A 24,160-nucleotide genomic window follows, 5' to 3' on the forward strand; every position below is an offset into this window, starting at 1 on the left:
ATCCTCTTTTCTGTCTCTGTCCTTTACTGGTAATGCCAACATGTAACACCCTAGGCTTCCAGAGCCTCCTATCTCTGTTACTACCAGGGGACAAGTTTCAGGGTAGAGTGGTTTTGCCTTTTCATCATCCAAACTTAAAAGGGCTTTTTATTGTCTGAATTAATCTCTGTTTCAAGAAAATATTTCCACCACAAAAAAAGTAAAATATTGAATAATTTACATATTACCTGTATTTTCTTTTAGTCATTGCAAAACTCACTTTCTGAAATTATGTAAGTAGACTGTGAAATAGATAAAGGTAGTAGAGGGGCCAAAAACAACAAAAAACATCTCACTATTCTACTGGCCTCATCACCTTTCAATTTTATTTGTTTAATTTTTTTTTTCTTTTTCCCCTGATATACTTAGACTGTTTCTAGGAAACCAAAGAGAACGTATAACTTATCTCCAGTAATTGCAGAAATATCTCTCTCTTTCAATAAACTTATCCAAGAGACAAATTAGATGCTTATTATTTAATGATTTTTATATAACGAAGATTTATTAAGTATCCACTATGATCCAAATATTGTTTGAAGCAATAGAGAAACAAAGATAAATTTATTTATTTCATATTTATTAGTTATCTACATTTTGCTGAATGTTTGGACTTCAATAAGTAGCATGTACCATTTATTAAATATGTGTTAAATATCATTTACTCAGTTAAGATCTTTTAATATTTTACATGGTTTTACCATTCTTAACTTATGAAATTAACATTATAAATTGATTATATTAATGAAAGCCTAAAACTTCTTGTTATAAGTAAATATACTTGAATCAAAATTTCATGCTGTATTTATCCAGAAATAACAAAATAAGCAAATCTACATCCTCTAAGGTTTTATAAATATAATTCAATAAATAAGGATTATGAGAAATAGATGTCAGTGCAATTACATCAGGCTGGGTGATGTAAAAATGTACAAAATATTTTCATCAGTGAGCTTGCTAAGATTCTGGTAGGCATTACTCCCCTATCACTTTAATTTACTGCATAGCTGTAGGACACACATTATAGAACACATTTATTATATGCTACCTGTTTGATGTATGTCCACTTTTTGAACAACATACCATCCAAATGTAAATCAAAAATAAAAGTTTACATCCCTTCAACCATTTAAATGGAATTTCCTCTGATCTAGGGCACTCTAAAATTTGACCTGAAAGCCTGGTTGAGGCCATGAAGAGGAGTGGGAGTCGGCCATGCCTCACTATATCGCTCCAGCATTGACATCAGCACAGACCTTAAGTCTAATAAGAAACATTTACAATCTGTTCTCTCTCAAGCCTGCTTGCTACCCAGAGGCTTCATCTGCACGATAAAACTTTGATCTTTATAATCTCTTACTACAACCCAGACATTCCTTTCTAATTGCCAATTAGAAAAATTTTAAATATACCTATAACCTGAAACCCGCCCCCATTTCCGGACCTAACCAATGTATTTCTTAAGTGTATTTTATTGAAGTCTCGTGTCTCCCTAAAATGTTTAGAACTGAACTGCACCCAGACTACATGGGGCACATGTTTCTCAGGACCTCCTGAGTGCTGTAACCCAGGCCATGGTCACTCATATTTGACTCAGAATAAATCTCTTCCAATATTTTACAGAGTTTGACTCTTTTTGTTGACACATATTCTGGGCAACAATCTCTGATTTGGCTCAAAAATATATATTATTGCCTTTATCAGAAATATTGCTTGAATTTAATAGGGCCACATGAGTAATAGTTGAGCTGGAGACTCTTTGAAAGGTAGCATACAAATTCAAGCTCTGACAAAGTATATACTGAGTAGTCGGAGAAAAGACAGCAAAGAGATGATGAAGCAAGTGAACAAAGTAGCAAGTAAATAAAATAGAAAATCATGCCTTCAGTCAAAAAGCCCACAGATCATGTCGAGAAAATGGATAGATTTTCTGGATAGATTTTCATTTCCATTTCTATTTCCACCTTCACTTCCACCTTCTATTACCCGAATACATTTTCTAAGGCAGGTTTTCTCAATCCCAGGACCGACATTTTAAGCCAAATAAATTATTTTTTGTGGGAGACATCATCTGTATTGAAAAAGATTTAGCAGCATCTCTGGCTCCTATCCATTGAATGCCAGTAGCACTTCCTTGTGGCAACAATAAAAAAATGCCTTCAGGCATTGCCAAATGTCCCTTGGATGCATGGAGAGGGACATATCTCTGGTTGCTAATGGTTATAATCTGAGAGTTCACATGAGAGGGGAAAATAAGCCCTTAATTAAATGAAGATTGATGAATTTATATATCTTTAATCAAACTGGGCAGAATAAAACTGGCTATCCAAGGAAATAATTCTTCAGTAGATATTGGCCAGATAAAGGAGAAAGAGAAGGACATTCCTTAAAGATAAAATAGTTGTATAAAATCACAGAAATATGAAACATATGCTGAGAATACATATCAATAATTATTTTACTAGATAAATTAGTTCATAAGCAGAAATAGTAGTTGGGCAAATGTAAAAGGAAATAATCAAATGTAAATTTATTATTTTAAGCGAAGTAATTTAAAGTTTGTAGGCTGTAGGGCAGAGCTTTGGCCTTTTAAAACTCGTATCTGCTATCAGGTAAGCAAATGACTTTAAGAAAATGAAAGCTAGGGCATAGTCAGATCTTGTTAGAAAGGTATCTGTGATAGTCCGGATGGGATATTATAAAGTAATGTGACAATAGTGAAGGATTTACAACAAAGCAAGATCTGCGAGCACTCACTGCCATGATGTAAGGGTAAAATTGAGAGATGAGGCAAAAAATGTTCTTGGATTGAGAATTACTGCGCTGGATAAGAAAAGGCAGCCCGGGGAACGACTTTGTTTGCACAAATACACATATGTTTAAAGGAGGAAGAAAGCGTTCTGAAACCCTTGAAATTCCTGGCCCAAAGTAAACACTCTAGAAACTTACATCTTGGCTTTGTGAATAAACCCTGAATAACTACCACTCCAGTTCTGATACAAGCTCATTCCCAGGATCTAAAAATACTAAAGGATTTAGGAATATAAATGTATACTCCTTGCTAGAGTTAATCCACATTATCTATAATATCAAAAATCTCATCTCTTTATATCATCTTTAAAGCTCACCAGTTGAACTCTGCCTGAAACCCACCCATGACAGAAAACTCTCTGTCTCTCTCTCTTTTTTTTCTGAGATAGTGTGCCACACCGCAGGACTGCTTCCAGTGTCAACTAGGTCTTCTTTATATAAAGCCTCCCCCTTAATTTCTCATAAAGGTCTGAAATCTACATTTTAATAATAGACACTAGTCATAGATAATGGCAGTGAATTCTACAGAACCTGAAGCCGGTCAAGACAGGTCAACTCCGAGACCTGCTATTGCTTGGCTTTATATGCCCTTGAGCCAGTTGTGAAATTCTAAGTACCTCAGTTTCCTCACTGGTAAAGTAGAAAGAGACACATCACAGAGTGATTATAAAAATTAAATGACATAATCCATTTCAAATATTTAGAAATAAACAAAAATGTGTTGATGGTATCAGCTATTCTTCTATAAGACTTCATCCTCCTCATCCCATGAAATAACTTCACATATTTGATGAGAACAGTGAGCAGTTCTGCTAAACCTTCCCGTCTAGGCATGTAAAATTTTCTTGGCTTTTAGCAAGTAAGCTTTCTATTTGTTTATTAGCCCAGATAATCATTCTCTAGATGTCCTCCCATTAGTATATCTCACTTTAAAATTTGTCACCCAGCATTTCATCAACTGATCCGTAAATATTCTAAAAAGCATGAGATATCTGAGACATCATTTTAGAGTTTGAATACTCAACTATTTTAAGATTCTGTTGCATTTGTATCATCCTGATGTATTGAATCACCGGAGAGATATGTTTTCCTTAGACTGAATTCTCCATTTTCCCAAATACAATGCAGAATCTCAAGGTCGAAGACTTACCAGTGATATCAATGGACATATATGTAGAAGCCATAGAGTATAACTTTTTTTTTAATTGATGTTTCAGGCCGTGAACCCTGAGCATTTTGTACTACAAAAGGCTCCTTTGGGATTGGGTCTCACAAATCTCTGGCCAGCCTTGAGAACCACTTGGGACAAGAGTCAAACAAGAGGCAGAATATGGTTAAGAGCTCAGAAGATTCATTATCTAATCGGGCTCTGTATCTAAAAATCCAAAACAGAAACAAGAGACTCAATTTCTTCAGGACTTGAAACAAAATGAACTCCCTTATACAAATTCGTAAGAGATGACAATGTCATCACAGCACTTATTTAGAAAAATAATTACTCAATAAAGGGAAATGAAAACATCTTGAAATAGTCAAACTAATCAGTGTAGAGGAATGCTGACAGATACTTACGTAAATATTTTTGCAATTTAATTGCAATATGGTAATTATTTCTCATTAGGTTCAGGAAAGAGGCTGACTTTGAAAAGAGTACCTAGGGTCCCAATCGCTGTCACTCTCTGAGCCTTTCGTGCATGGACTTTGTTGACACAAATGTTTCTTATATCCAAACCAGCCCTCCTCAGGTTGTCCCAGTAGTGTCAGAATTCTGACACAATGATATGTATTTTTCAAAAATTTTAGTGCAGTCATAATGAGGAGGAAAAATAAAGATTAGAATAGATTAGAAATTAATTTAGAATAAATAATAAGCTTTAAGACCAGGCCCCCAAAAATAATTATAAAGAGCAGAGGGGAAGGAAACCTACCCCTCCAGCCTAAATTGCCTGCAGTTAGCTAAAGCAGACCCAGCATAGCCTCCTCCTTCCAAGATAAGGCACCTAAGCATACCTTTGTACCCACAGCCCACAGGCGTATTTCTGCAAAACCTGTTTTCTTCCCCAGTCGCAAGTCATGGGAACAAGATAACCATGGAGAAAGTGTATGCTTTCTGAAGGTTGTAAAATTTGTCTCAAGTCGATGACTAACTGTCTTTGTTCAAACCTTTTTTTCCTGTCTTGTCTTCCTGCGCCAAAAATTACATAAGCAATGTATTTTCCATTGCGCGGGGCTGGTGGCCATTACCGGCAGTAAGGCTACGGTCAGCAGGAGCTCCAATAAAGAGATTCTCGGGCCGGGCGCGGTGGCTCACGCCTGTAATCCCAGCACTTTGGGAGGCCGAGGCGGGTGGATCACAAGGTCAAGAGATCGAGACCATCCTGGTCAACATGGTGAAACCCCGTCTCTACTAAAAATACAAAAAATTAGCTGGGCACGGTGGCGCGTGCGTGTAATCCCAGCCACTCAGGAGACTGAGGCAGGAGAATTGCCTGAACCCAGGAGGCGGAGGTTGCGGTGAGCCGAGATCGCGCCATTGCACTCCAGCCTGGGTAACGAGAGCGAAACTCCGTCTCAAAAAAAAAAAAAAGAGAGATTCTCTTGTGTCTCTTGGTCTCTCTGTTCTTCTTGGCTCGAATTTCCCTAAGGATAATATCTATATCAATTTTGTGTTGGGAACTAGAATTTGTAACTTTTATTTCCTTGGTTGTGATGAAAGAAAAATTTCATCCGAATTAAAGTTAGAAAAGTTTAATTGAGCAATTTGCAAATCTGGCATCTCCCTTCCCACCGTCCCCTCTATTCCCCGCCCCCCCACCCCTACTGAGCCAGGGTAGGCTCTGAGACTCCAGCGCACCCACGTGGTGGAACATTTATAGACAGCAAAAGGAAACTGAGGTAACAGAAAAGAGAAGTCAGGTACCGAAACAACTGAATTGATTACAGGTTGGAGTTTGCCTTATTTGGACATGGTTCAAGCAGTTGTCTATATTTGATTGGCCAAAACTCAGTGATTGGCACAAGTTTAGGCTACAGTCTGTTTATACCTCCAGTTGTTATAGTTCACAAGATACAGAGAAACCCTTAGGCCAAAATTAAAATATGTAAACAGGCAGCTGTAGGCTAAACTTGATTTCATAGTTGAAAAAATAGTTTGTGCCTTACAAAATGGACTTTGCAAGTTGAACTTATAAATACAAATAGTAAAGTGATGGTCAACAGACTTTTGGGAGATGTGGGGATTGGGGAAATATTGGAAAAATTGCAAGAAATTTCAGTTAGATGGAGAAAATCAGCTCAAGAGATATATTGTACATCATGGTGACTATAATCAACATATATCATTATATATACTTGAAAATTGCTAAGAGAGAAGATTGCTAAGTGTTCTCACGACCATAAAAAAGATAAATATGTGAGATATACATCACTAGTAAATAGTCCTATTTAATCATTCCACAATGTACACATTTATCAAAACATCATGTTGTACACCGTAGATTTATATAATTTCCACTTGTCAACTAAAAGAAAGGAAAAGGGGTTGACAGCTTTGACCTAAAGAAGAGTGAGGAAAAAGATTCCCATTCTCTGTATAGTACAAGAAGAAGTCTAGAAGACTGGATTTCTTGCAACTACCTGAGAGATATGCTCTTACCAGGAGTCACATAGCTTTTCTCCTGTGTTATTGGATCTGGATTTATTCAGGAGACCTGTTCTTTTTACATGTAAAGAGCCAGCGACTCCATCTTGTCAGTAACCTCCCATAAAATTATATCCAGCCTAGGAAAACCAGTGGTATAGAATTGAGAGCAGTTAGGTACTAGAACTAGCTCATACCATGCCTGTAAGAGCTGGTTTCAAGAATCTCTTACCAGATTTGCTTTCACTGACTTCATGTTGGTAGCCTGAAATCAGCTATAGCCAGAGTGTTTGCATCAGGAAAATGAGCAAACAATGCACATAAGGATGCCCGTCCCCGAAACAAATAACAACACAGAACCCCAAATAAAATGAACTATTTTCAGGAAAAGTAAGATAAATACTTTTCAGATAGATATGAAGTAGGTAAAACATGAAAACTTCTGAAATCTAAATACTACTTAATTACTTACAGAGTAAGTATTGAATAACTATAGTAATTATTGAATAACTCCCAAGATATTTTTGGAAACATGCAAAAAAAAAAATGTGTGAACCTCAAGGGATGCCAGAGACAAAAATATTACTAGATCCCATTTAGTTAAAACCCATTGGAACAATGGGAAAAACACCTGTTTTAGATGCAATGTGATTCACTACTTTGGTGACTGATGGATCCCCAGTACTCATGCTAATAAATAAAAATAATTGTTCGCATAAGCATTTTAATGGAAATGTATACCTGTGAAAAATGTAACAGAAATGTTTGTTTTTAATACCACAGAATAATATAGCGTTTCTCTGTTCACCATATATTTAATCATATGACACTGATATGTTCTAATGTTAATGTGGTTAGTTTCAGTCACTTGGTTAATGGGATGTCACGCTGGATTCATGGTAAGTTGCTATTTTTCTCTTTGCAATTCATAGAAATCTGTGAAAAGATGTATTTATTGAGACTATTTAAATGATCCTCTCCTCATAACATTTTCACTCATGAGTTTTATTATTCGGTTTTTAAATTTTTCTATTCATTTATTTATTGGCATTACACTATAAGGAAGAGCATTCTGTTTTCCCAAATTTGTATTGCTTTACTTCTATCTGTACAGATTCACAGAATCTGATTTTATTCAATGGGCTATAATCCTCTGCAATAATTATTTATTTTGATCCTCAAAATTTTCTGCATTTTACCATAAGGAGCTCCTTCCAACTAGATCTTGGGTGCTTTCCACATGTTCCAATCATGCTTTGAGTACTTCCCTACTGTTTATACTTCTTCAGCTCAAGCCACAGAAATTACTTTATACTTTTTCAGCTCAAGCCACAGAAACAAATATTTTTCCAAAAAGTTCTGGTCTCTTTCTATGAATAAAGTTATTAAGAAAGTCAAGATCTTGAAACAAGGATTGTTTATTCATTGCCACTGTTCATTTATTGCTTTTGGTTCCTATAGGTGAACAGAGGAAATATATGTACACACACAATTATATAATTATGTTTGTATGTATGTTTGTATCTCTCCTTACTACAAATGATGAATTCAAACCTTTAAGATTGATTCTAGTCTCAATACTTTCCATATAAGTAATTATTTTCTTGTACAGCCTTGAGCAATACAGCCCTTGGAAATAATTCAATATTTACTCAACAAATTTTAACTCAAGAAGAAAATAAATGGACACAAATTAGAAAAATAAACAAAGGAAACAATGAAGACCTTCACATAAAGAATGTACAAATGGAAAAGAAGATAGGAAGAAATATTTTTTTGTTAAATGCTAGTTATAAAGAGAATCATATTTTACCTACCAAACTGTCAAAGGTTAAAAATGTTAGTAATAACTAGTGTTTTGAGAATTTAGGCAAACATTATTTTAGTCATTGCTGAAATTGATATAATCTCTTGGAAGTTGTGATTTCCAGAAATCTTTCTTAGAAATTATCCTTACCAGAAATATTCTCTTTCAAGCAATTTTATGTTTAATATTTTTTTCAATAATTGTCCTGGTCCAAGTGTGTGAAAAGGTTATACTTTTTTTTCTTGCAATGACTCATTTATTTTTCCTATTTTCCATTAGTAAGTCTCAGCTTGGAACTGATCCTGAAATTTGAAGACTACAATAATTAAACTATGAACTCTGGGCTACATATTTTATGAGATATTAAAATTCAAAGATGTGCAAATATGTTGTAGTTTTATATTATGTCTCTATGTTGCTCCTATATTGCCACATAATTTCTGTGGTGCTGGTAAAACTAGTAATTGTTTAACATCCCAAAACTGGTCTGCTTCCTATTTCTCTATATCCTGCTAGTTAAGAATGATTTTTACAGATGAACATTTGCAATCAATTTGGTAACAGGAAAACTCTAACTTTCAGCTACACTTGATTACGCTGAAGAAAAAAAATGAATTCTATTATTTAAATTAATAGACCTGCTTTGACTAAAGACAAACAATGTAATTATTATTATTGTTAATATAGTTTGAATTTCATAAAAATTGTTTGTGGACATACATTTTTCTCTCTCGTTATATTTATGCCTATGTGATATTCTTGAATTTTTCTCTTTTTCCATAAAGCCTAAGCTATATATTACTTGGCCATTAATGTAAAAGTTTGCTGAATTCTGGCTTAAATATTAAGAAAGAACTTCAGGGGCTATTTTACTTTTTTAAGAAAATAATGTTACTTAAGAAAAACAACCCTACTGGTAATCCAATAAAATTAGCTCTGGTAAACATTGCAACTTGAAACCTTGAAACAGTCTCAAAAGATCCCTTAAGAAAGCCTCTATAATCATTCTCAATAGTCATGGATATCTACTAAATCCTAATCCCTGAAACCAGAGGATCCACCAGGTAGGTGTATGACAAGCAATCCAATATTTCTGATATTTGTGGTGGTTTTAATCTGGTAAACCAAAGTATGGACATCTGCACATATGTGAATATTTTTCATAACTTTGAAAAGAGCTGTTCTATGACCTGAGGTTTTTCAAGAACAATTAACCAGCCATAAATTCTTAATTTCAGACAATATATTCCATCTCTTTGCTAACACAATAGCCTTGACTTATCTATATTTGCTGTTAGTGGTATGTTACCATATGTCCAAGCAGGCATGCGTGCACATGCACACACACACACACACATGTCTTTCTTGCAGAAAACAAGCAAACAAATGAACACTGTCCAATGGCACACTATAGCTATTGGAATAAAGTCCAGCAACTCTGCACAGCATTAATAGTCATTTTTGATATTCATGTTTTCCTTGTTTCCCCAAGTTCTACCTGCCATTCATACCATACTGAAAAAACTACATTATCTAGTTTAAATCTGTTGTTTTGTCTACCTGGCATGATGTGCTCTTACTTCCTTGGCCACTCATCCTTCATTTCTCAAGAATTGAAGGTAACAATACTGAAAAACAAGATAAAGTAAAGGCAACTTCTCTGCTTTAGTTAGATTTCAATGCTTCATTCTCTCTGAACCCCACAAACCATGTGTACACTTGTTATTTCTCTCTTCTTTCCCCTGCCCGTCCATCCCTTCCTTTCAGTCTCTCTTTTCCAGAATTACATAGGTACAAACACATGAGAATTATTCACTGTGCCAAATTTACTTTTATGTCACTATTCTCTAGTATAATATTTGTAATATTGTAGGTTTTTGACAAAACTTGGTGAATTAATAAAGAAGTAAATTTTAGAGTTAGCAAAAATAAAGAAAATAAAACAAACAACATTAATGTGTAAAATGTAACACCTGGTTCTTCTTTTTCTGCCTGTAATTCCCTGTATAACTCTTAAAATGTATTTAAATTTTTAGACTTTGTTGTCTCTTGATATTTATAAGATGTTTTTAACAAAAACACAGTAAACATGTACTTCCTTTGTTTTTTTTTTCAATGTTGAGGATGATTGAGAAAATGAGAGTCAACAACTTGTTTTCATTGAGTACCTGGACATTTCAGAATGATGAGCCTTAGGTGTGTTTAAATTCAGTGACAAACACATACTTTATAAATCCTCCTGGAGAAATATTCTTAGAGGAATAACTCAACCCAGGGGCTAAAGAACAAAAGAGAAAATATATAAATGATATATATTTACTACTTATACTCTTTTCACACTTCTCATTTTCATTAGTCAAATAGAATTCACAGCTCTATTGACTGATAGCTTTCATGAGCTATGATGATCTAAAACCAGCTATTATGCTGGCAGATTTCGCAAACCAAGCATCTCAAATAATACTCATTTTTGTTCTGTTTTGCTGTAGTTACTATTACAAAAGAAGGAAGGATGTAGGCATTAATTGAGGTGGACTTTATGAACAGAACATTTTTACCACATGAATGCGAATCTGTGTGGTCTTTGCACCATAGACAAGTGGATTGAGAAATGGGGGGACCAGCAAGTAAATGCTGGAAAAGAGAATATGGATATAAGGAGGGATGTGAGACCCAAACCTATGTGTGAAGAAGGAGAAGAAGGCAAGGAGGTAGAGTTGGAGGAAGACACAGATGTGAGCAATGCAGGTATTGAATGCCTTAAACCTAGCCTCTTTTTGGGGCAAACGAAAAACTGTAATAAATATCTGGACGTAGGACAATGTGATGAATGTGAGGTCAAACCCTGCAACAGTGAAGGCCACAAACAAACCATAGATTTTGTTGACTTGAGCATTTGCTGCAGCTAGTTTCACAATGGCCATATGCTCACAATAGGAGTGGGAGATGACTGTTGTGTGATAAAATTGAAATCGGCACTTTATCAGTACTAGGCATGGGGCTACAAGAATAGCAGCCCTAAGTACAACCATAGTTCCTATCTGAATGACAAGCTGGTGGGTGAAGATGGTGGCATGTCTTAGTGGATAACAGATGGCCACATAACGGTCCAGGGCCATGGCCATCAGGATTCCTGACTCTATACACTGAAATGTGTGGATGAACCACATTTGAAGTAAGCAGGAATCAAAATAGATTTCAGGCACATTAAACCAGAATATTCCAAGCATCTTGGGCATAATGGTGCTAGCAAGTGCAATATCTGTGGCTCCTAGCATGCCTAAGAAAATGTACATGGGCTCATGGAGACTATGCTCAGATGTGATGATGATCAGAAGCAAGGAATTTCCAATCATAGCAATGAGATAAATGGCACAGAATGGAATCCCAATCCAGCACTGCACAGATTCTAGGCCTGGAATCCCTATTAGTGTCAACACAGCGGGCATGTAGACTGTGATGTTGGAAATGGACATAGTGTCCTTAGGCCTTCTGACGCAAACAAAAGAACTTTCTCAGTTCCTCTTCTGCTTTCTGATTTTATCCAAAGTCATTATATTGAATCTGTCTGATTTTGATAGAACTCTATAATCATCCATCTTATTCACAGTTTTGAAAGGAAAAGATGGATTGATGGAGATACATCACTGTTTTCAGATAAGACATCCACAGGCAGTGTGCCGTAATAGGACGTTATACACATGGCAATCCAAATCCATTAGAACCAGCAAAATCTCCTGGACAAGGAATTAGACCACTGGTCTATCAGTTCTTTCCAGACCTGCAGACCAAAAAAATGGAAGTTTATTTTTAGTGGATATTGCATTTTAATCAGAGTTTAATAAATCTCTCCATATTACACATTTGAGCTATTCCTCTAGTATTTAATTATTTCTAATTTTCTTTAAGTTAGAAACATTTTAGACCAGCAAATTATCAGACTCTGATCAGTATATTGAAGTAAAAGATTCCCAGTGAAAGAGAATAGAGGTAGAAATAATTGACACCCAATTGAGATTCTTATAATTTTGACTAATCTGGGGCAAAGCTCCTTGTTGCTTTTTAAATTTCTTTAAAGTTAAAAGAAATTATATTTTTCTATATATTTTAACAGCTGAAATTCTTGAAATGTGTGTTTAAAAATTCTGTAATACACTTTACAGAATACCTAGAGAGAAGCAACTGCTAAGCAACAAGATGAGCAGCAGCAATGTGTACAGCAAGAGGACTTGCTTTCGATATATCACAGATACTGAATAATGGGCAAATGAATCATTTAGCCAGAATAGAGTCTAGTTTCCTGGTTTTAAACTGTTCACAGCTATAATTAGCATAATATAGGCCAAGAAAGGCTAATTAGTTCTTAATGAAATATAGGTAATTAAGATACTTATATAACGTTATGAAGTCTGACATAAGAAATTAGTAAAAATAAAAGAGTTAAAAACCGGATTTCTTAGAAGAAGTCAAATGTAGAACTAGACAGGGAAGACAGGACCAACCTGGGGATACCAAAAATGAGGAAAGGGCTATAAATAACTGAAGAAAATGTCATCACTCTTCAATCTCACTGATGATGAATCATCTGAAAATGTGGGCTCTTATGCTTCATATGAAAGTTCTCTGATTAAAAGTCATTTTCTAAAAATTATATATTTTTAATCAGTACATTTTAAGCTATACATTAGAGAAATGTTTGTGATTCAGTAAAAAGTAGAGTTAGGTTATTTCATCCCCTCCCAGATGTTTCAATAAAGTTGCTTTATGTCAGCAAGCTTATAAATCGGCTAATGGTATATTCAAAGTCACCAATATGCTGAAAATTTAGGAAGCAGCTGTGTTTTGAAATAAAAAGAAGGAAGGAAAGTAACAAGGAAGAAAGAGAGAAAAAAGGAAATGGAATCAAGTTTACTCAAATATTCAACAACAAATGTTAAACTGCTGCTAAACTTCAAATGAAGGAACCAAATCAGCAAAGGACGTTTCACGACAGGGAGGCCGTATCAGCTAAAATATATATATATTTGAAATATCTCTAATGTTAGCATAAACTAAACAAATTAATCATTTAAATACTGTGATTTCCATACGTCTGATCCCCAATGCTTAGTTTTTGACACTCCCATCCATAGGTCACTGTCTTTTTCTAATAGGCACAAATTTTTTCTTCTTCAAAGATAATCACAATTAGAATAGGAATCCTTCGAGGGCAATCACAATGCCTGACTTATTCAAGATTAAAGAGCTGACAAGTGAGTACTACCTGACAGGCACAAATAGCAGGGTTGCAAACGGTGGTATATCTAAGTTCCTGGTTAGTCGGATAGAGTGATTGTTATTGGAGAACCTGATAATTAAATTATGGGGGGAAACTTGGGATTCATGAGACTTACTCCCCAATTATTATTGAAAGCTGGTTTTGCTCTTACTAGATACCCGAAGAAAATTGTCCATTTTTCATAAAACTTTCATTCATCACTCACCAATTTTTCTTCTCCAAGGATACCAGAGTCATTCCCTTAAGTCGTGGGTTCTGCAATGCCTTTACTTTCAGTCTGCACACCGTGTAACATCATCCAGCTAATGTCATAGGTTTTACTGTTTGGTGCCAGGATATGTGCCAGTATAGTATACAGTGGACATTTTGTAGATAACTTTTGCACTTTTTATTTATCTGTAATACAGACACTCTTCTGGAAGTCTGAGACCATCTTCGTGTGCTCATCCTGCAATAAAACCCATAGCGAGGTCTATAACATTCTGAAACACAGGATGAATTTATTGAGATCAAATTGAGAAAGAAACGTGGCTAGCCACCAATTTTAATGTTCCTTTACAAATGTGTGAAGTAGGAGGAGTTATGAACATGAAATGAGACATTTCCTAGTTGGTGGCCAAAATCATGAGGGACCCAGCCAGCCCTCTTGGGTTCATTGGCACCTAATATCCCTGTAATTATTTCCACACTTGCAGAAATCTCTCTCTCTTTTTCTCTTTCCCAACAGGCTAAATGCAGAATAATTGATATGCAATTTTTTTTTCTAGCTAGGTTCCTACAGTACCATTTCTATCTGCAAAAATCTAAACTCTTTTTAAATGCAAACATGTGTCTATGCCAATTCCATTCTACTTAAATATATATGTTGGTGACACTTTCTTTCACTAAGGCAAAGTTTTTCTCTTTTTTTCAAACAGAAAAATCTGTATTCATAACTACTTTTTATCACACATTTACCTCCTAGTCTTCTTCAGTCTTGTTCTTTCCATTTTATTTTATTGAAGTTTTTTTTATCTTTTAGTAAATTAAGTAACATTGTTATTGTGACAATTATAATGGACATTTCTAAGTCCTACAAATGTAAAGCTGGAAGCAAGTCGTTGAACATTTGAGTAAACTTGTATTCATTTCCTCTTTTCTCTCTTCCTTGTTACTTTCCCTTCCTTCTTTTTCTTTCAAGAAACTGTTATTATATTTCTACTCTTTATGAGAGAGATAATGTTATACTATAGATGGTCTTACCTTTAAATTGTTAGTAAAATGGGATTATGCATTAAAACTTCATTTATCACATGAGTATCTGGTAAATTCTAAGCAAGATTTTGCACATAACATTATTCTCCTTGACATTTTTCACCTGGTTTCTAGACTTGAATGTAGCTAGCTAAAAGACACTTGATATAATGTTTAGACATTGGCAAATTTAGGAAGCATGCTAATAATGGAAAATGTTTGCAATGGATTTCCAGGAGAGTTAGGAATACAAATGAAAAGGCAAAGTACCCTATGTGCTCTTTCCAGAGTTTCCTCTGTGAAGAAATATAAAACAACGGTACTGCTGCATGTTGAATGGAATTGATTTAGTGATCATATAAGCAGCTAAGCTAATATTCAGTTTATTCTTTTGTCACTAAGGAACAATTTAGAGTAGTATACCATTTGGTTTCTTTCTCTTCTCCTATACTGATCTTATTTAAATTTCGGGGCTGTCCAAAGTTCTATTCCTGGTCATCTCAGTCTTAAACTATGCATATGTGCTAGTAACTCCATCTACTCCAAATAACTTAGTTTTGTCAACTTCATGTGCTAACATTGATAACAGTATTTCCAGCCCAGATTTTCTCCCTCTGTTCCAGGTACGTAGGACCAGCATGGATTGTCCAAATTTTAGTTCATCCCTCACATCCTTTGAAACATTGTCAGTGGGTTATACATTTAACTCAAGGGTATTTTTTTTCATTTTACTTATAAATATTGGAAAATGTTTACACACGAATCAATACCTAACCCTCTAAATATTTTTAGCTAGTCTACTGAATATTTTTTAATTTATTTTTATTAAGGTGAAATATACCTATATAATTTACCATCTTTAACATTTTTAAACAGTTCAGTGGTAATACACAGATACATATATATGCAAACATATGTATGTACAGTTATACATACAAACACATATATGCATACATATATATGTACAGGTAACACACACATATATGCATACATATATATGTACAGTTCAGTGTGATACATACATATATGCAAATTTATATATACATACCTACATACACACAGACACACACACACACGCACACGCACACAGATTTTTTTTTTTTTCATTTGTCCTTTCTCTCTTCTCTCCAGCCTCTGGTAACTACCAATCTACTCTCTGTCTTCATAAGACCCACATTTTTATCTTTCACACATAAGTTAGAACATTTGATATTTGTCTATCAGTGCTTGACTTATTTCACTTAGCATACTTGCTTGCAGTCCCATTTATGTTACTGCAATTGATATGATTAATATTCTATTGTGTGTGTGTGTATATATATATATATATATATATATATGTCTTTATCCATTTGTCTGTTGAAATACATAGGTTGAATTCAAATCTTGGCATCTGTGAATAGTGGTATAATAATGGGAGTACTGATATATCTTTGATATACTAATTTTCTCTCTTTTGAGCATATACCTGGGAGTGAGACTGCTGGATTATATGGTAGTCCTACTTTAAGTTTTTTATAAATCTCCATACCATCCTTCATAATTGCTGTACTAATTCATATTCCCACCAACAGTGTAAGAGGGTTTCCCTTTGTCCACATACACACAAGCATGTGTTATTGCCTGTTGTTTTGTTGTAAGTTATTTTAATTAGGGTGAGATGATATCACATTGTGGTTTTGATTTGCATTTATCCAGTGAGTGATATTGAACATTTTTCCAGTATCTGTGGGCCATTTGTCTGGCTTGTTTTGAGAAATATCTATTCAGGTCTTTTGGTCATTTTTTATTTATTAATTTTTTTCTGTTAAGGTGCTTGAGCTTTTTGCATATTCTGGTTATGAATCCTTTGTAAAATAGATAGTTTTTCTCCCATTCTGTGGATTGTCTTTTCACTTTGTTGGTTATTTTCTTTGCTGTGCAGAGCTGGATAGAATCCCTATTGTCTATTTTTGTTTTGGTTGCTTGCGCTTTTGAAGTCTCATAGAGACTGTATTTGCCTAGATCAATAAATATTCTGGGGAGTTTTCCCACTGTTTTCTTCCAGTAGTTTCATAATTTCAGGTCTTAGATTCAAGTCTTTAATTCATCTTGATTTTTCTGCATGGTGAGCGATAGGGGTTCGATTTTACTCTACTGCATATAGATATCCAGTTTTCCTAGCACGTTTCTTGAAGAGACAGTTTGTTCCTTTTTTTTTTTTTTGAGGTGGAGTCTCCCTCCGTCGCCCAGGCTGGAGTGCAGCGGCACCATCTCGGCTTGCTGCAACCACCTCTTCCTTGGTTCAAGCGATTCTCCTGCCTCAGCCACCTAAGTATCTGGTATTATAGGCACGCACCACCCCGCCCGGCTAATTTTTGTATTTTTAATAGAGATGGGTTTTCATCGTTTTGGTCAGGCTGGTCTTGAACTCCTGACCTCATGATCCGCCTGCCTCAGTCTCCCAAAGTGCTGGGATTACAGACGTGAGCCACCTGACCAGTCCCTTTTTTTCCATTTTTATGTTCTTGACTCCTTTGTCGAACATGAGTTAGTTGCTAAGTGCCTGGATTTGTATCTGGGTTCTCTCTGCTGTTCCACTGGGCTGTGTGTCTGTCTTTATGCAGTATTATGCTGTTTTGGTTACTGCAACTTTGTAGTAGGTTTTGAAGTCATGTAGTTTGATAGCTTTGGTTTTGTTCCTTTTGCTCAGGATTGCTTTAGCTATTTGGGATCTTTTATGGTTCCATACAAATATTAGAATTGTTTTTCTATTTCTGTGAATGTCACTGGTATTTTGATAGAAACTGCATTGAATCTGTAAATTGCTTTGGGTAGTATTGTCATTTTAATATTAATTCTTCTAGTTCATGAGCATGGAGTATCTTTCCATTTTCTTTGTGTCCTCTTCTATTTTTTTCACCAGAGTTTTATAATTTTTCTTGTACAGACCTTTCACTTCTTTGGTGAGATTGACTCGTAGGTATTTTATATTTGTATTGCTATTATAAATGAGCTTGTTTTATTGATTTTTTCAGAATGTTTAATTTCTATATACAAAACTTCTACTGATTTTGTATTTTTATTTCATATTCTATAACTTTGTTGATTTTTTCAATCAGTTCTAATAGTATTTAGTGGAGTCTAGGTTTTTTCTAAGTCTTAAGATTATGTTATCTACAAAAAATAGGTTAATTTAGCTTCTTCCTTTCCAATTTGGATACCCCTTATTTCTTTCTCTTGCTGAATTTCTCTGTCTAAGACTTCCAATATTATGTTAAATAATGGTAATGAAAGTGAGCATTCTTGACTTATTTCAGTCTTTGGAAGAAAGGTCTTCAGTGTTTCTCTATTCAGTATGATATTAGCCATTGGTTTGTCTTATATGGACTTTATTATTTTGAGGTACTTTCCTTCTGTACATCCTTTGAACTCTTTTGTTGCTGTTGTGTCCTGATCTGGTTTGGGTATATTAGGGTAATGCTGGCCTCAGAGGATAAGTTTGGAAGTAGGCCCTCCTTGTCAGTTTTTTGTTTGTTTGTTTTGAGAAATTGGAGTAGGATAAGCATTAGTTCTACTTTAAATGTTTGGTAGCATATCATGTCCTGGGCTTTTCCTTAATAGGAAACTTTATATTCAATTTTAATCTTGTTATTCATTATTGTTCTGTTGAAGTTTTCTATTTCTTCATGCTTCCATCTTGCTACACGGTAGGTGTACAGAAATATATTCATTTCTTCTAGATTTTTCCATTTTTTGAAATATAGTTGTTCATATTAATCTCTAATGAGTCTTTGTATTTCTGAGGTGTCAATTGTTACATCCCCTTTTTCATTTCTAATTTTATTTATTTGAGTCTCTTTTCTTAAAGGTTTGTTGGTTTTGTTTACCTTTCCAAGAAAATAGCTGTTTTACTGTATTATTTTTGGTCTCTGATCTTTATTTTTTCTTCCCTTCTACTACTTTGGCATTCGTTTTGTTCTTGCTTTCCTATTTCCTCGAGATGCATTATCTGAAGTCTTTCTACTTTTTTGGATATAGGTGTTTATTGCTATAAACTTCCTCTAAGTACTGCTTTTGCCATGTCCTGTGGATTTTGGTATGTTGTATTTCCATTTTCACTTGTTTTAAGAATTTTTAAAATTTCCTTCTTCTTTATTGACTCATTGGTTGTTCAGGAGCATACTGTTTAACTTCCATGTTTCCATGTTTTCTGATGATCCTCTTGCTACTGATTTCTAGTTTTATTCCACTGTGGTCAGAAAATACATTTGATATCATTTCTACTTTTAAACAATTTGTACAAACTTACTTTGTAGGATAGCATTTGGACTTATTTGGGAAAATATTGTACATGCTGCTTTAAAAAATGCATCTTCTGCAGCAGTTGGGTGGCATGTTTTGTAAATGTCAGTTAGGTCTATTAGATATAGTGGTACATTAACTCTGTTGTTTATTTGTCAATTTTTGTCTGGCTGATCTGTTCATTACTGAGAGTGAGGTGTTTAGAAACCCTGCTATTACTGTATTGCAGTCTCTCTCTCCTTTTAGGTCCATTAATGTTTGCCTTATATACCTGGGAGCTTTGATGTTGGATACATAAGTATTTGTAATTATATCCTCTTCCTGAATTGACCCCTTTATTATTATACAGTGACCTTCTTTGTCTTTTCTTACAGTTTTTAAATTTGTAGTCTATTTTATCTGATTTAAGTGAAACTTCTACTGCTCTTTTTGGTTTCCAGGTATATGGAATTTTTTCCAACCCTTCACTTTTATTTATGTATGCCTTTATAGGTAAACTGTATTTCTAGAAGACAGCATATAGTTGGATATTGTTTCTTTATCCATTTGCCATTCTATGAACTGTAATTGGAGAATTGAGACTATTTACACTCAGTGTTATTATTAAGGATTTCCTTTTTTTTTTTTTTTTGCTTTTTTTTGGCAGGTGAGAGACTCCTCTCTTTCTTTCATCCTTTGTGGTTATGTGATTTTCTCTGGTAGTATATTTAATTTGTTGCTTTCTGTTTTTAGTAAATATATTATAGGTTTTTGTGCTGTGGTTACCATAGGGCTTACAAAACACATCTTATAAATATAGCAAGTTATCTTAAAGAGATGATAAATCATCTTAGATCACAAATAAAGGAATATAAGGAAGGGCAAAAACAGGCAAAAAAAAAAGTCTACACTTTGATTCCACTTCACCCCCACATTTTGAATTTTAGTTTTCTCAATTTACATATTTTATATTACCTGCATCTTAAAATATTGCTATAGCTAACACTGTTCATGAAAGATTTATTTTTTGGTTTCATATTAGAGTTATGCATTGGATTGCACACTACAAATATAGTAATGGAGTATTCTAGGTTTGTCTATGTACTTAACTTTACCAATAGATTTCACACTTTGAAAAGTTTTCTTTTGCATGTTAATATCTTTTTTCTTTCAGATTTGTTAACTCCATTTAGCAATTTTTGCAAAATGGGTCTGATGTTGGTGGATTTTTTTCAACTTTTGTTTGTCTGTGCAAGACTTTATATATTGCTTTTATTTGAATGACATTTTTCTGTGTACAATATTCTTGAATGTCAGTTTTCTTTTATCCCAGAGTGCTTTGAAAATTTCATTCTACTCTCTCTTGAACTGCATGATGTATGTTTAGAAGTTTGTTGTCACAGGATTTAGACCTCTTTTATATGCTATTTATTTCTCATCTCTTCTGCTTTTAGGATTGTCTTTGCCCTTGACCCGATGTCTTGGGGTAGTACCCTACAATATCTAGGACTACACTTAGAATGAATGATACGTAACAAAATGTAATAAGTGGGGTTGAGTTGCTGGCTTTAAAAAAACATTTCTTCATTGTAGGCATAAGAAAATTTGATGAATGTGATCTCAGATAATATTTCTAAAGGTGTGGGTTGAGGAAGTAGAAGAGAATCGGTACCTAAGCAGTTAAACTAATGTGGGTGGAGGCCTATCTTATAAAGATCCTCTTGAGAAAACACTGATACATTATCAATAAATGACCATAATTAGAGGAAACAGATGTGAGTGAATTTTGTCCTCTTGAATCTCAAAGGCAAAAATGGTTTATGTAATTTCTTGGTGTTTTTCAAATTCCAATTTTAAAGTTGAATTTGAATCTTAAGTTATGGGACCACTGATAGTATGGTGGGCTAAAGAATCAGGTTTTCAGTTGGACTGTCTGGGTTTGAATTGTGATTCTGCCACTTACTAATTCTTGACTTGGGGCATGATAACTTGACTCCTCTGTGTTTCTGTTTCTACAACTGTAACATGTAGACAAACTGATAATTTCTTCATATATTTGCTCTATGGGTTAAATGGGCTAATCTATATAAATCACTTAGTATGGTACACCATAGCTCATGTCAGAAAGATTTGAGACTTTAATATTTATGTAATTGAGCTTAAAACTAGAATCTAGAGAGACTGTCAGGCATTGTGAAATTTGGCTGTGTATTCACATATTTTAGTCAGATTTGGTGAAAAAGTAATTACTTAATAAAATATAATTACCTATTGAGAAAATTTTACTAGGAACTATGCTAATTGCTTTATATGCATCATTTAATTTGATCTTCAAGACCATAAAAGCTGGATTGTATTTTATTATCCATTTATAAATGAAGAAATTAAATTCAAACAGTTCATACTACTAACAAGATCCCACAATTATTAATAGCAAGATAGCTAAGGTTCGAACCTAGGTATACCTGGTTCAAGTGTATAACATTATATTGAGGACTTGGTTCTTGGGGATACAACTTTTCCATTGTGTGAACCAGACAAAGTTACATAAATTATCTCTTTTCATGTGTACCACAAAAATAACAATACTGTCTAATTTACGGACTGTATTAGAGGTTACAAATAATTATTGTTAAGGAAGGTCTTCTAAATTACTATGAAATTTTGAGAATTTTTTTAATATCCCATCTTGTTTTTATTATTTTACCACATTGGAACACTTTCAAAGGTGTTTTATACATTAAAATTTTTTAAGTCCATGAATTGAGTAAATTAGGTGAAAACAGAAAAAATATACATATAAAAATGATGCCACTCATTACCTTATACATATTTTTATTTGACCAAACCTTTTATTAATTACTTGATTGACTGATAATCACCCAAGATTGTTTGGTTTATTAAGATAGTCATTGTGGTTTATGTAAATTCAAAATTATCTGAAGAAAATAAAATGTTGGGTTCTGCAGTCCCTGTCTGAGAGATTTTCTGGAATTCTTTTTGTCTTTCCTACATTTCTGTTTGTCAGAAGCATATCTACTACCGAGTGATTCATGTCAATGAAGACTATTACAGGAGAAGGCCTTACTTTTTCTTTCTTTTTTTAGTTATTTTCTTCTAGAACAGTATTTTGAAATAGTTGTGTTTCTTTCTTTCTAGTGTTTAACTCATTAAACATAAAATATCTTTCTAAAGCCAAACAGATCAGTTAAAAGTTATCTCTGCTTCATGGTGCATGTTCAACTAAGATTTAACATCAGCACATTGAGTGCAACTTTTTAAGAATCTTTTTATTACAGAAATTGTAAACTGTACAAAGTTAACCAAATATTATAATGAATTTTCAGGTGCCCATGACACAACTTGAACAATTATCAACATTACAACAGTCTTGTATTCTCTATACTTCTATTCACTATGCGATCGGATCATCTGTATTGTTATTATTATTTTCCTTTTCCTTATTATTATCATTCAGAATCTTTGAGGTAAAATTTATGTAACTTGAAATGTGAAAATCTTAGCTGTACCATTTTGATAAATTGACAAACCACATCACCTACATCCCTAACACAACACAGTATTTCCATCTCCCCAGAAATTGCCTCATGTCTCTCTCCATTCTTCCATCTTTACACCCGTCAAAGATAAGAAGTGCTCTCATTTTTTGACATTAAATTAGATGTACATGTTCTAAAACTATAGAAATAGAATAATATAATATGCACTCTTTTGTGTCCTGATTATTTTCCTTCACAAATATGTACCACTAATTTTAACATACCCAGAAACATAAACCTCCCCAAGACTCTTTCTACATATTCCCAGAAGCATATGTGACTAAAATGAATATTCAAGGATTCACCACGCAAAGTGTGTCCTCACCAGGACAAAGCCCAGGTCCTATGCCTCCTTCCATAATTTTATGTCAGAGTAATGTCACCTTTTTTTGTTCTCATGGAAATATGTAAAATTGTTTTTTTCTTCATCTACAAAATGTTAAAGCTCATTAATAAGCAATGATAAGCCATGGAATTTTTCATATTTGCAAAGCTAATATTCAGGTAATAGGACCTGATCCAACCTCCTGTGCGGTCAGAGTATCGTCTGTCTCCGTTAGAACTCACCCCTCTTCCTGGATAGTGTGTGGACAATGCTGTTGCGAATTTCTTTGGTTTTGATGCTATAGACAATGGGGTTGACCACAGGGGGAAAGAAGAGGTAAGCATTGGCCGTGACAGTCTGGAGAAGTGGAGGTAAATGTCGCCCAAAGCGATGCATCAGGGAGAGGCTGATCATGGGCACATAGTACACAAGCACAGCACAAATGTGTGACACGCATGTGTTGAGTGCCCGCCACTGCCCTGCTTCAGAAGCTATTTTCAGTACTGTATGAAGAATCAGCACATAAGAAACCACAATGAGCAATGCGTCTAGTCCAAATGTGAAGGTAATGACAAACAGACCCAGGATGCTATTGGGGCGTGTGTCTCCACAGGGCAACTTGATCAGATCCGAGTGGAGGCAATAAGAGTGTGTGAGGGTATTGTGGCCACAGAAAGGCAGGCACTTCAGGAGAAAGAGCAGTGGGAGCATGAGCATTATACTTCGCAAGGCAATGGCAGCACCCATCCCAGTAATGCGGGCAATTGTCAGGATGGTTGTGTAGCGCAGTGGGCTGTAGATGGCCACAAAACGGTCCACTGACATTGCCAGAAGAACACCTGACTCCATGAGAGTGAAAGAGTGCATTGAAAACATCTGAAGCAGACAACCACTAAAACTGATATCATTAATGCCAAAGAGGAAGATGCTTAATACAGTGGGCATGGTGGAAGCAGAGACACCAAATTCCACAAAAGCTAGCATGGCCAGAAAGTAGTACATGGGTTGGTGCAAGGAAGAGTCAATTCGGATGATGTGAAAAATGAGTCCATTTCCCAGAAAGATGATGGTGTATATGAGGCAGAAGGGGATGGATATCCATATATGTTCTGTCTCCAGCCCTGGGATGCCAACAAGAGTGAATGTTGAAGGTGTGAATTCCATGGAACCATTGAAAATGTCATGGTGATACTTTCTCTGAAGATAT

At 34.7% G+C, this 24,160-nt stretch overlaps 2 protein-coding genes across 2 annotated transcripts; both read right to left on the minus strand.

Moving 5' to 3' along the window:
* Nucleotides 1-10,070: 10,070 nt before the first annotated feature.
* Nucleotides 10,071-11,770, minus strand: OR52A1 (olfactory receptor family 52 subfamily A member 1). Its single transcript, XM_078339166.1, has one exon. The coding sequence runs from the start codon at nt 11,768-11,770 to the stop codon at nt 10,832-10,834; it is 939 nt and encodes a 312-aa protein (XP_078195292.1). The 3' UTR covers nt 10,071-10,831.
* Nucleotides 11,771-21,410: 9,640 nt separating this feature from the next.
* On the minus strand, nt 21,411-24,160 carry LOC100388009 (olfactory receptor 51I1). The gene has a single exon (XM_017978528.4). It carries the CDS (start codon nt 24,115-24,117, stop codon nt 23,185-23,187), a length of 933 nt encoding a protein of 310 aa, XP_017834017.3. The 5' UTR covers nt 24,118-24,160; the 3' UTR covers nt 21,411-23,184.

The sequence above is a fragment of the Callithrix jacchus genome, chromosome 10 (genome assembly GCF_049354715.1).
Source record: "Callithrix jacchus isolate 240 chromosome 10, calJac240_pri, whole genome shotgun sequence".
Classification (NCBI taxonomy): Eukaryota; Metazoa; Chordata; class Mammalia; order Primates; family Cebidae; genus Callithrix; species Callithrix jacchus.

Coding starts and splice junctions, on each gene's coding strand:
- OR52A1 (XM_078339166.1), bottom strand. CDS start 11,770: ATGTCCATTTCCAACATCACAGTCTACATGCCCGCTGTGTTGACACTA.
- LOC100388009 (XM_017978528.4), bottom strand. CDS start 24,117: ATGGAATTCACACCTTCAACATTCACTCTTGTTGGCATCCCAGGGCTG.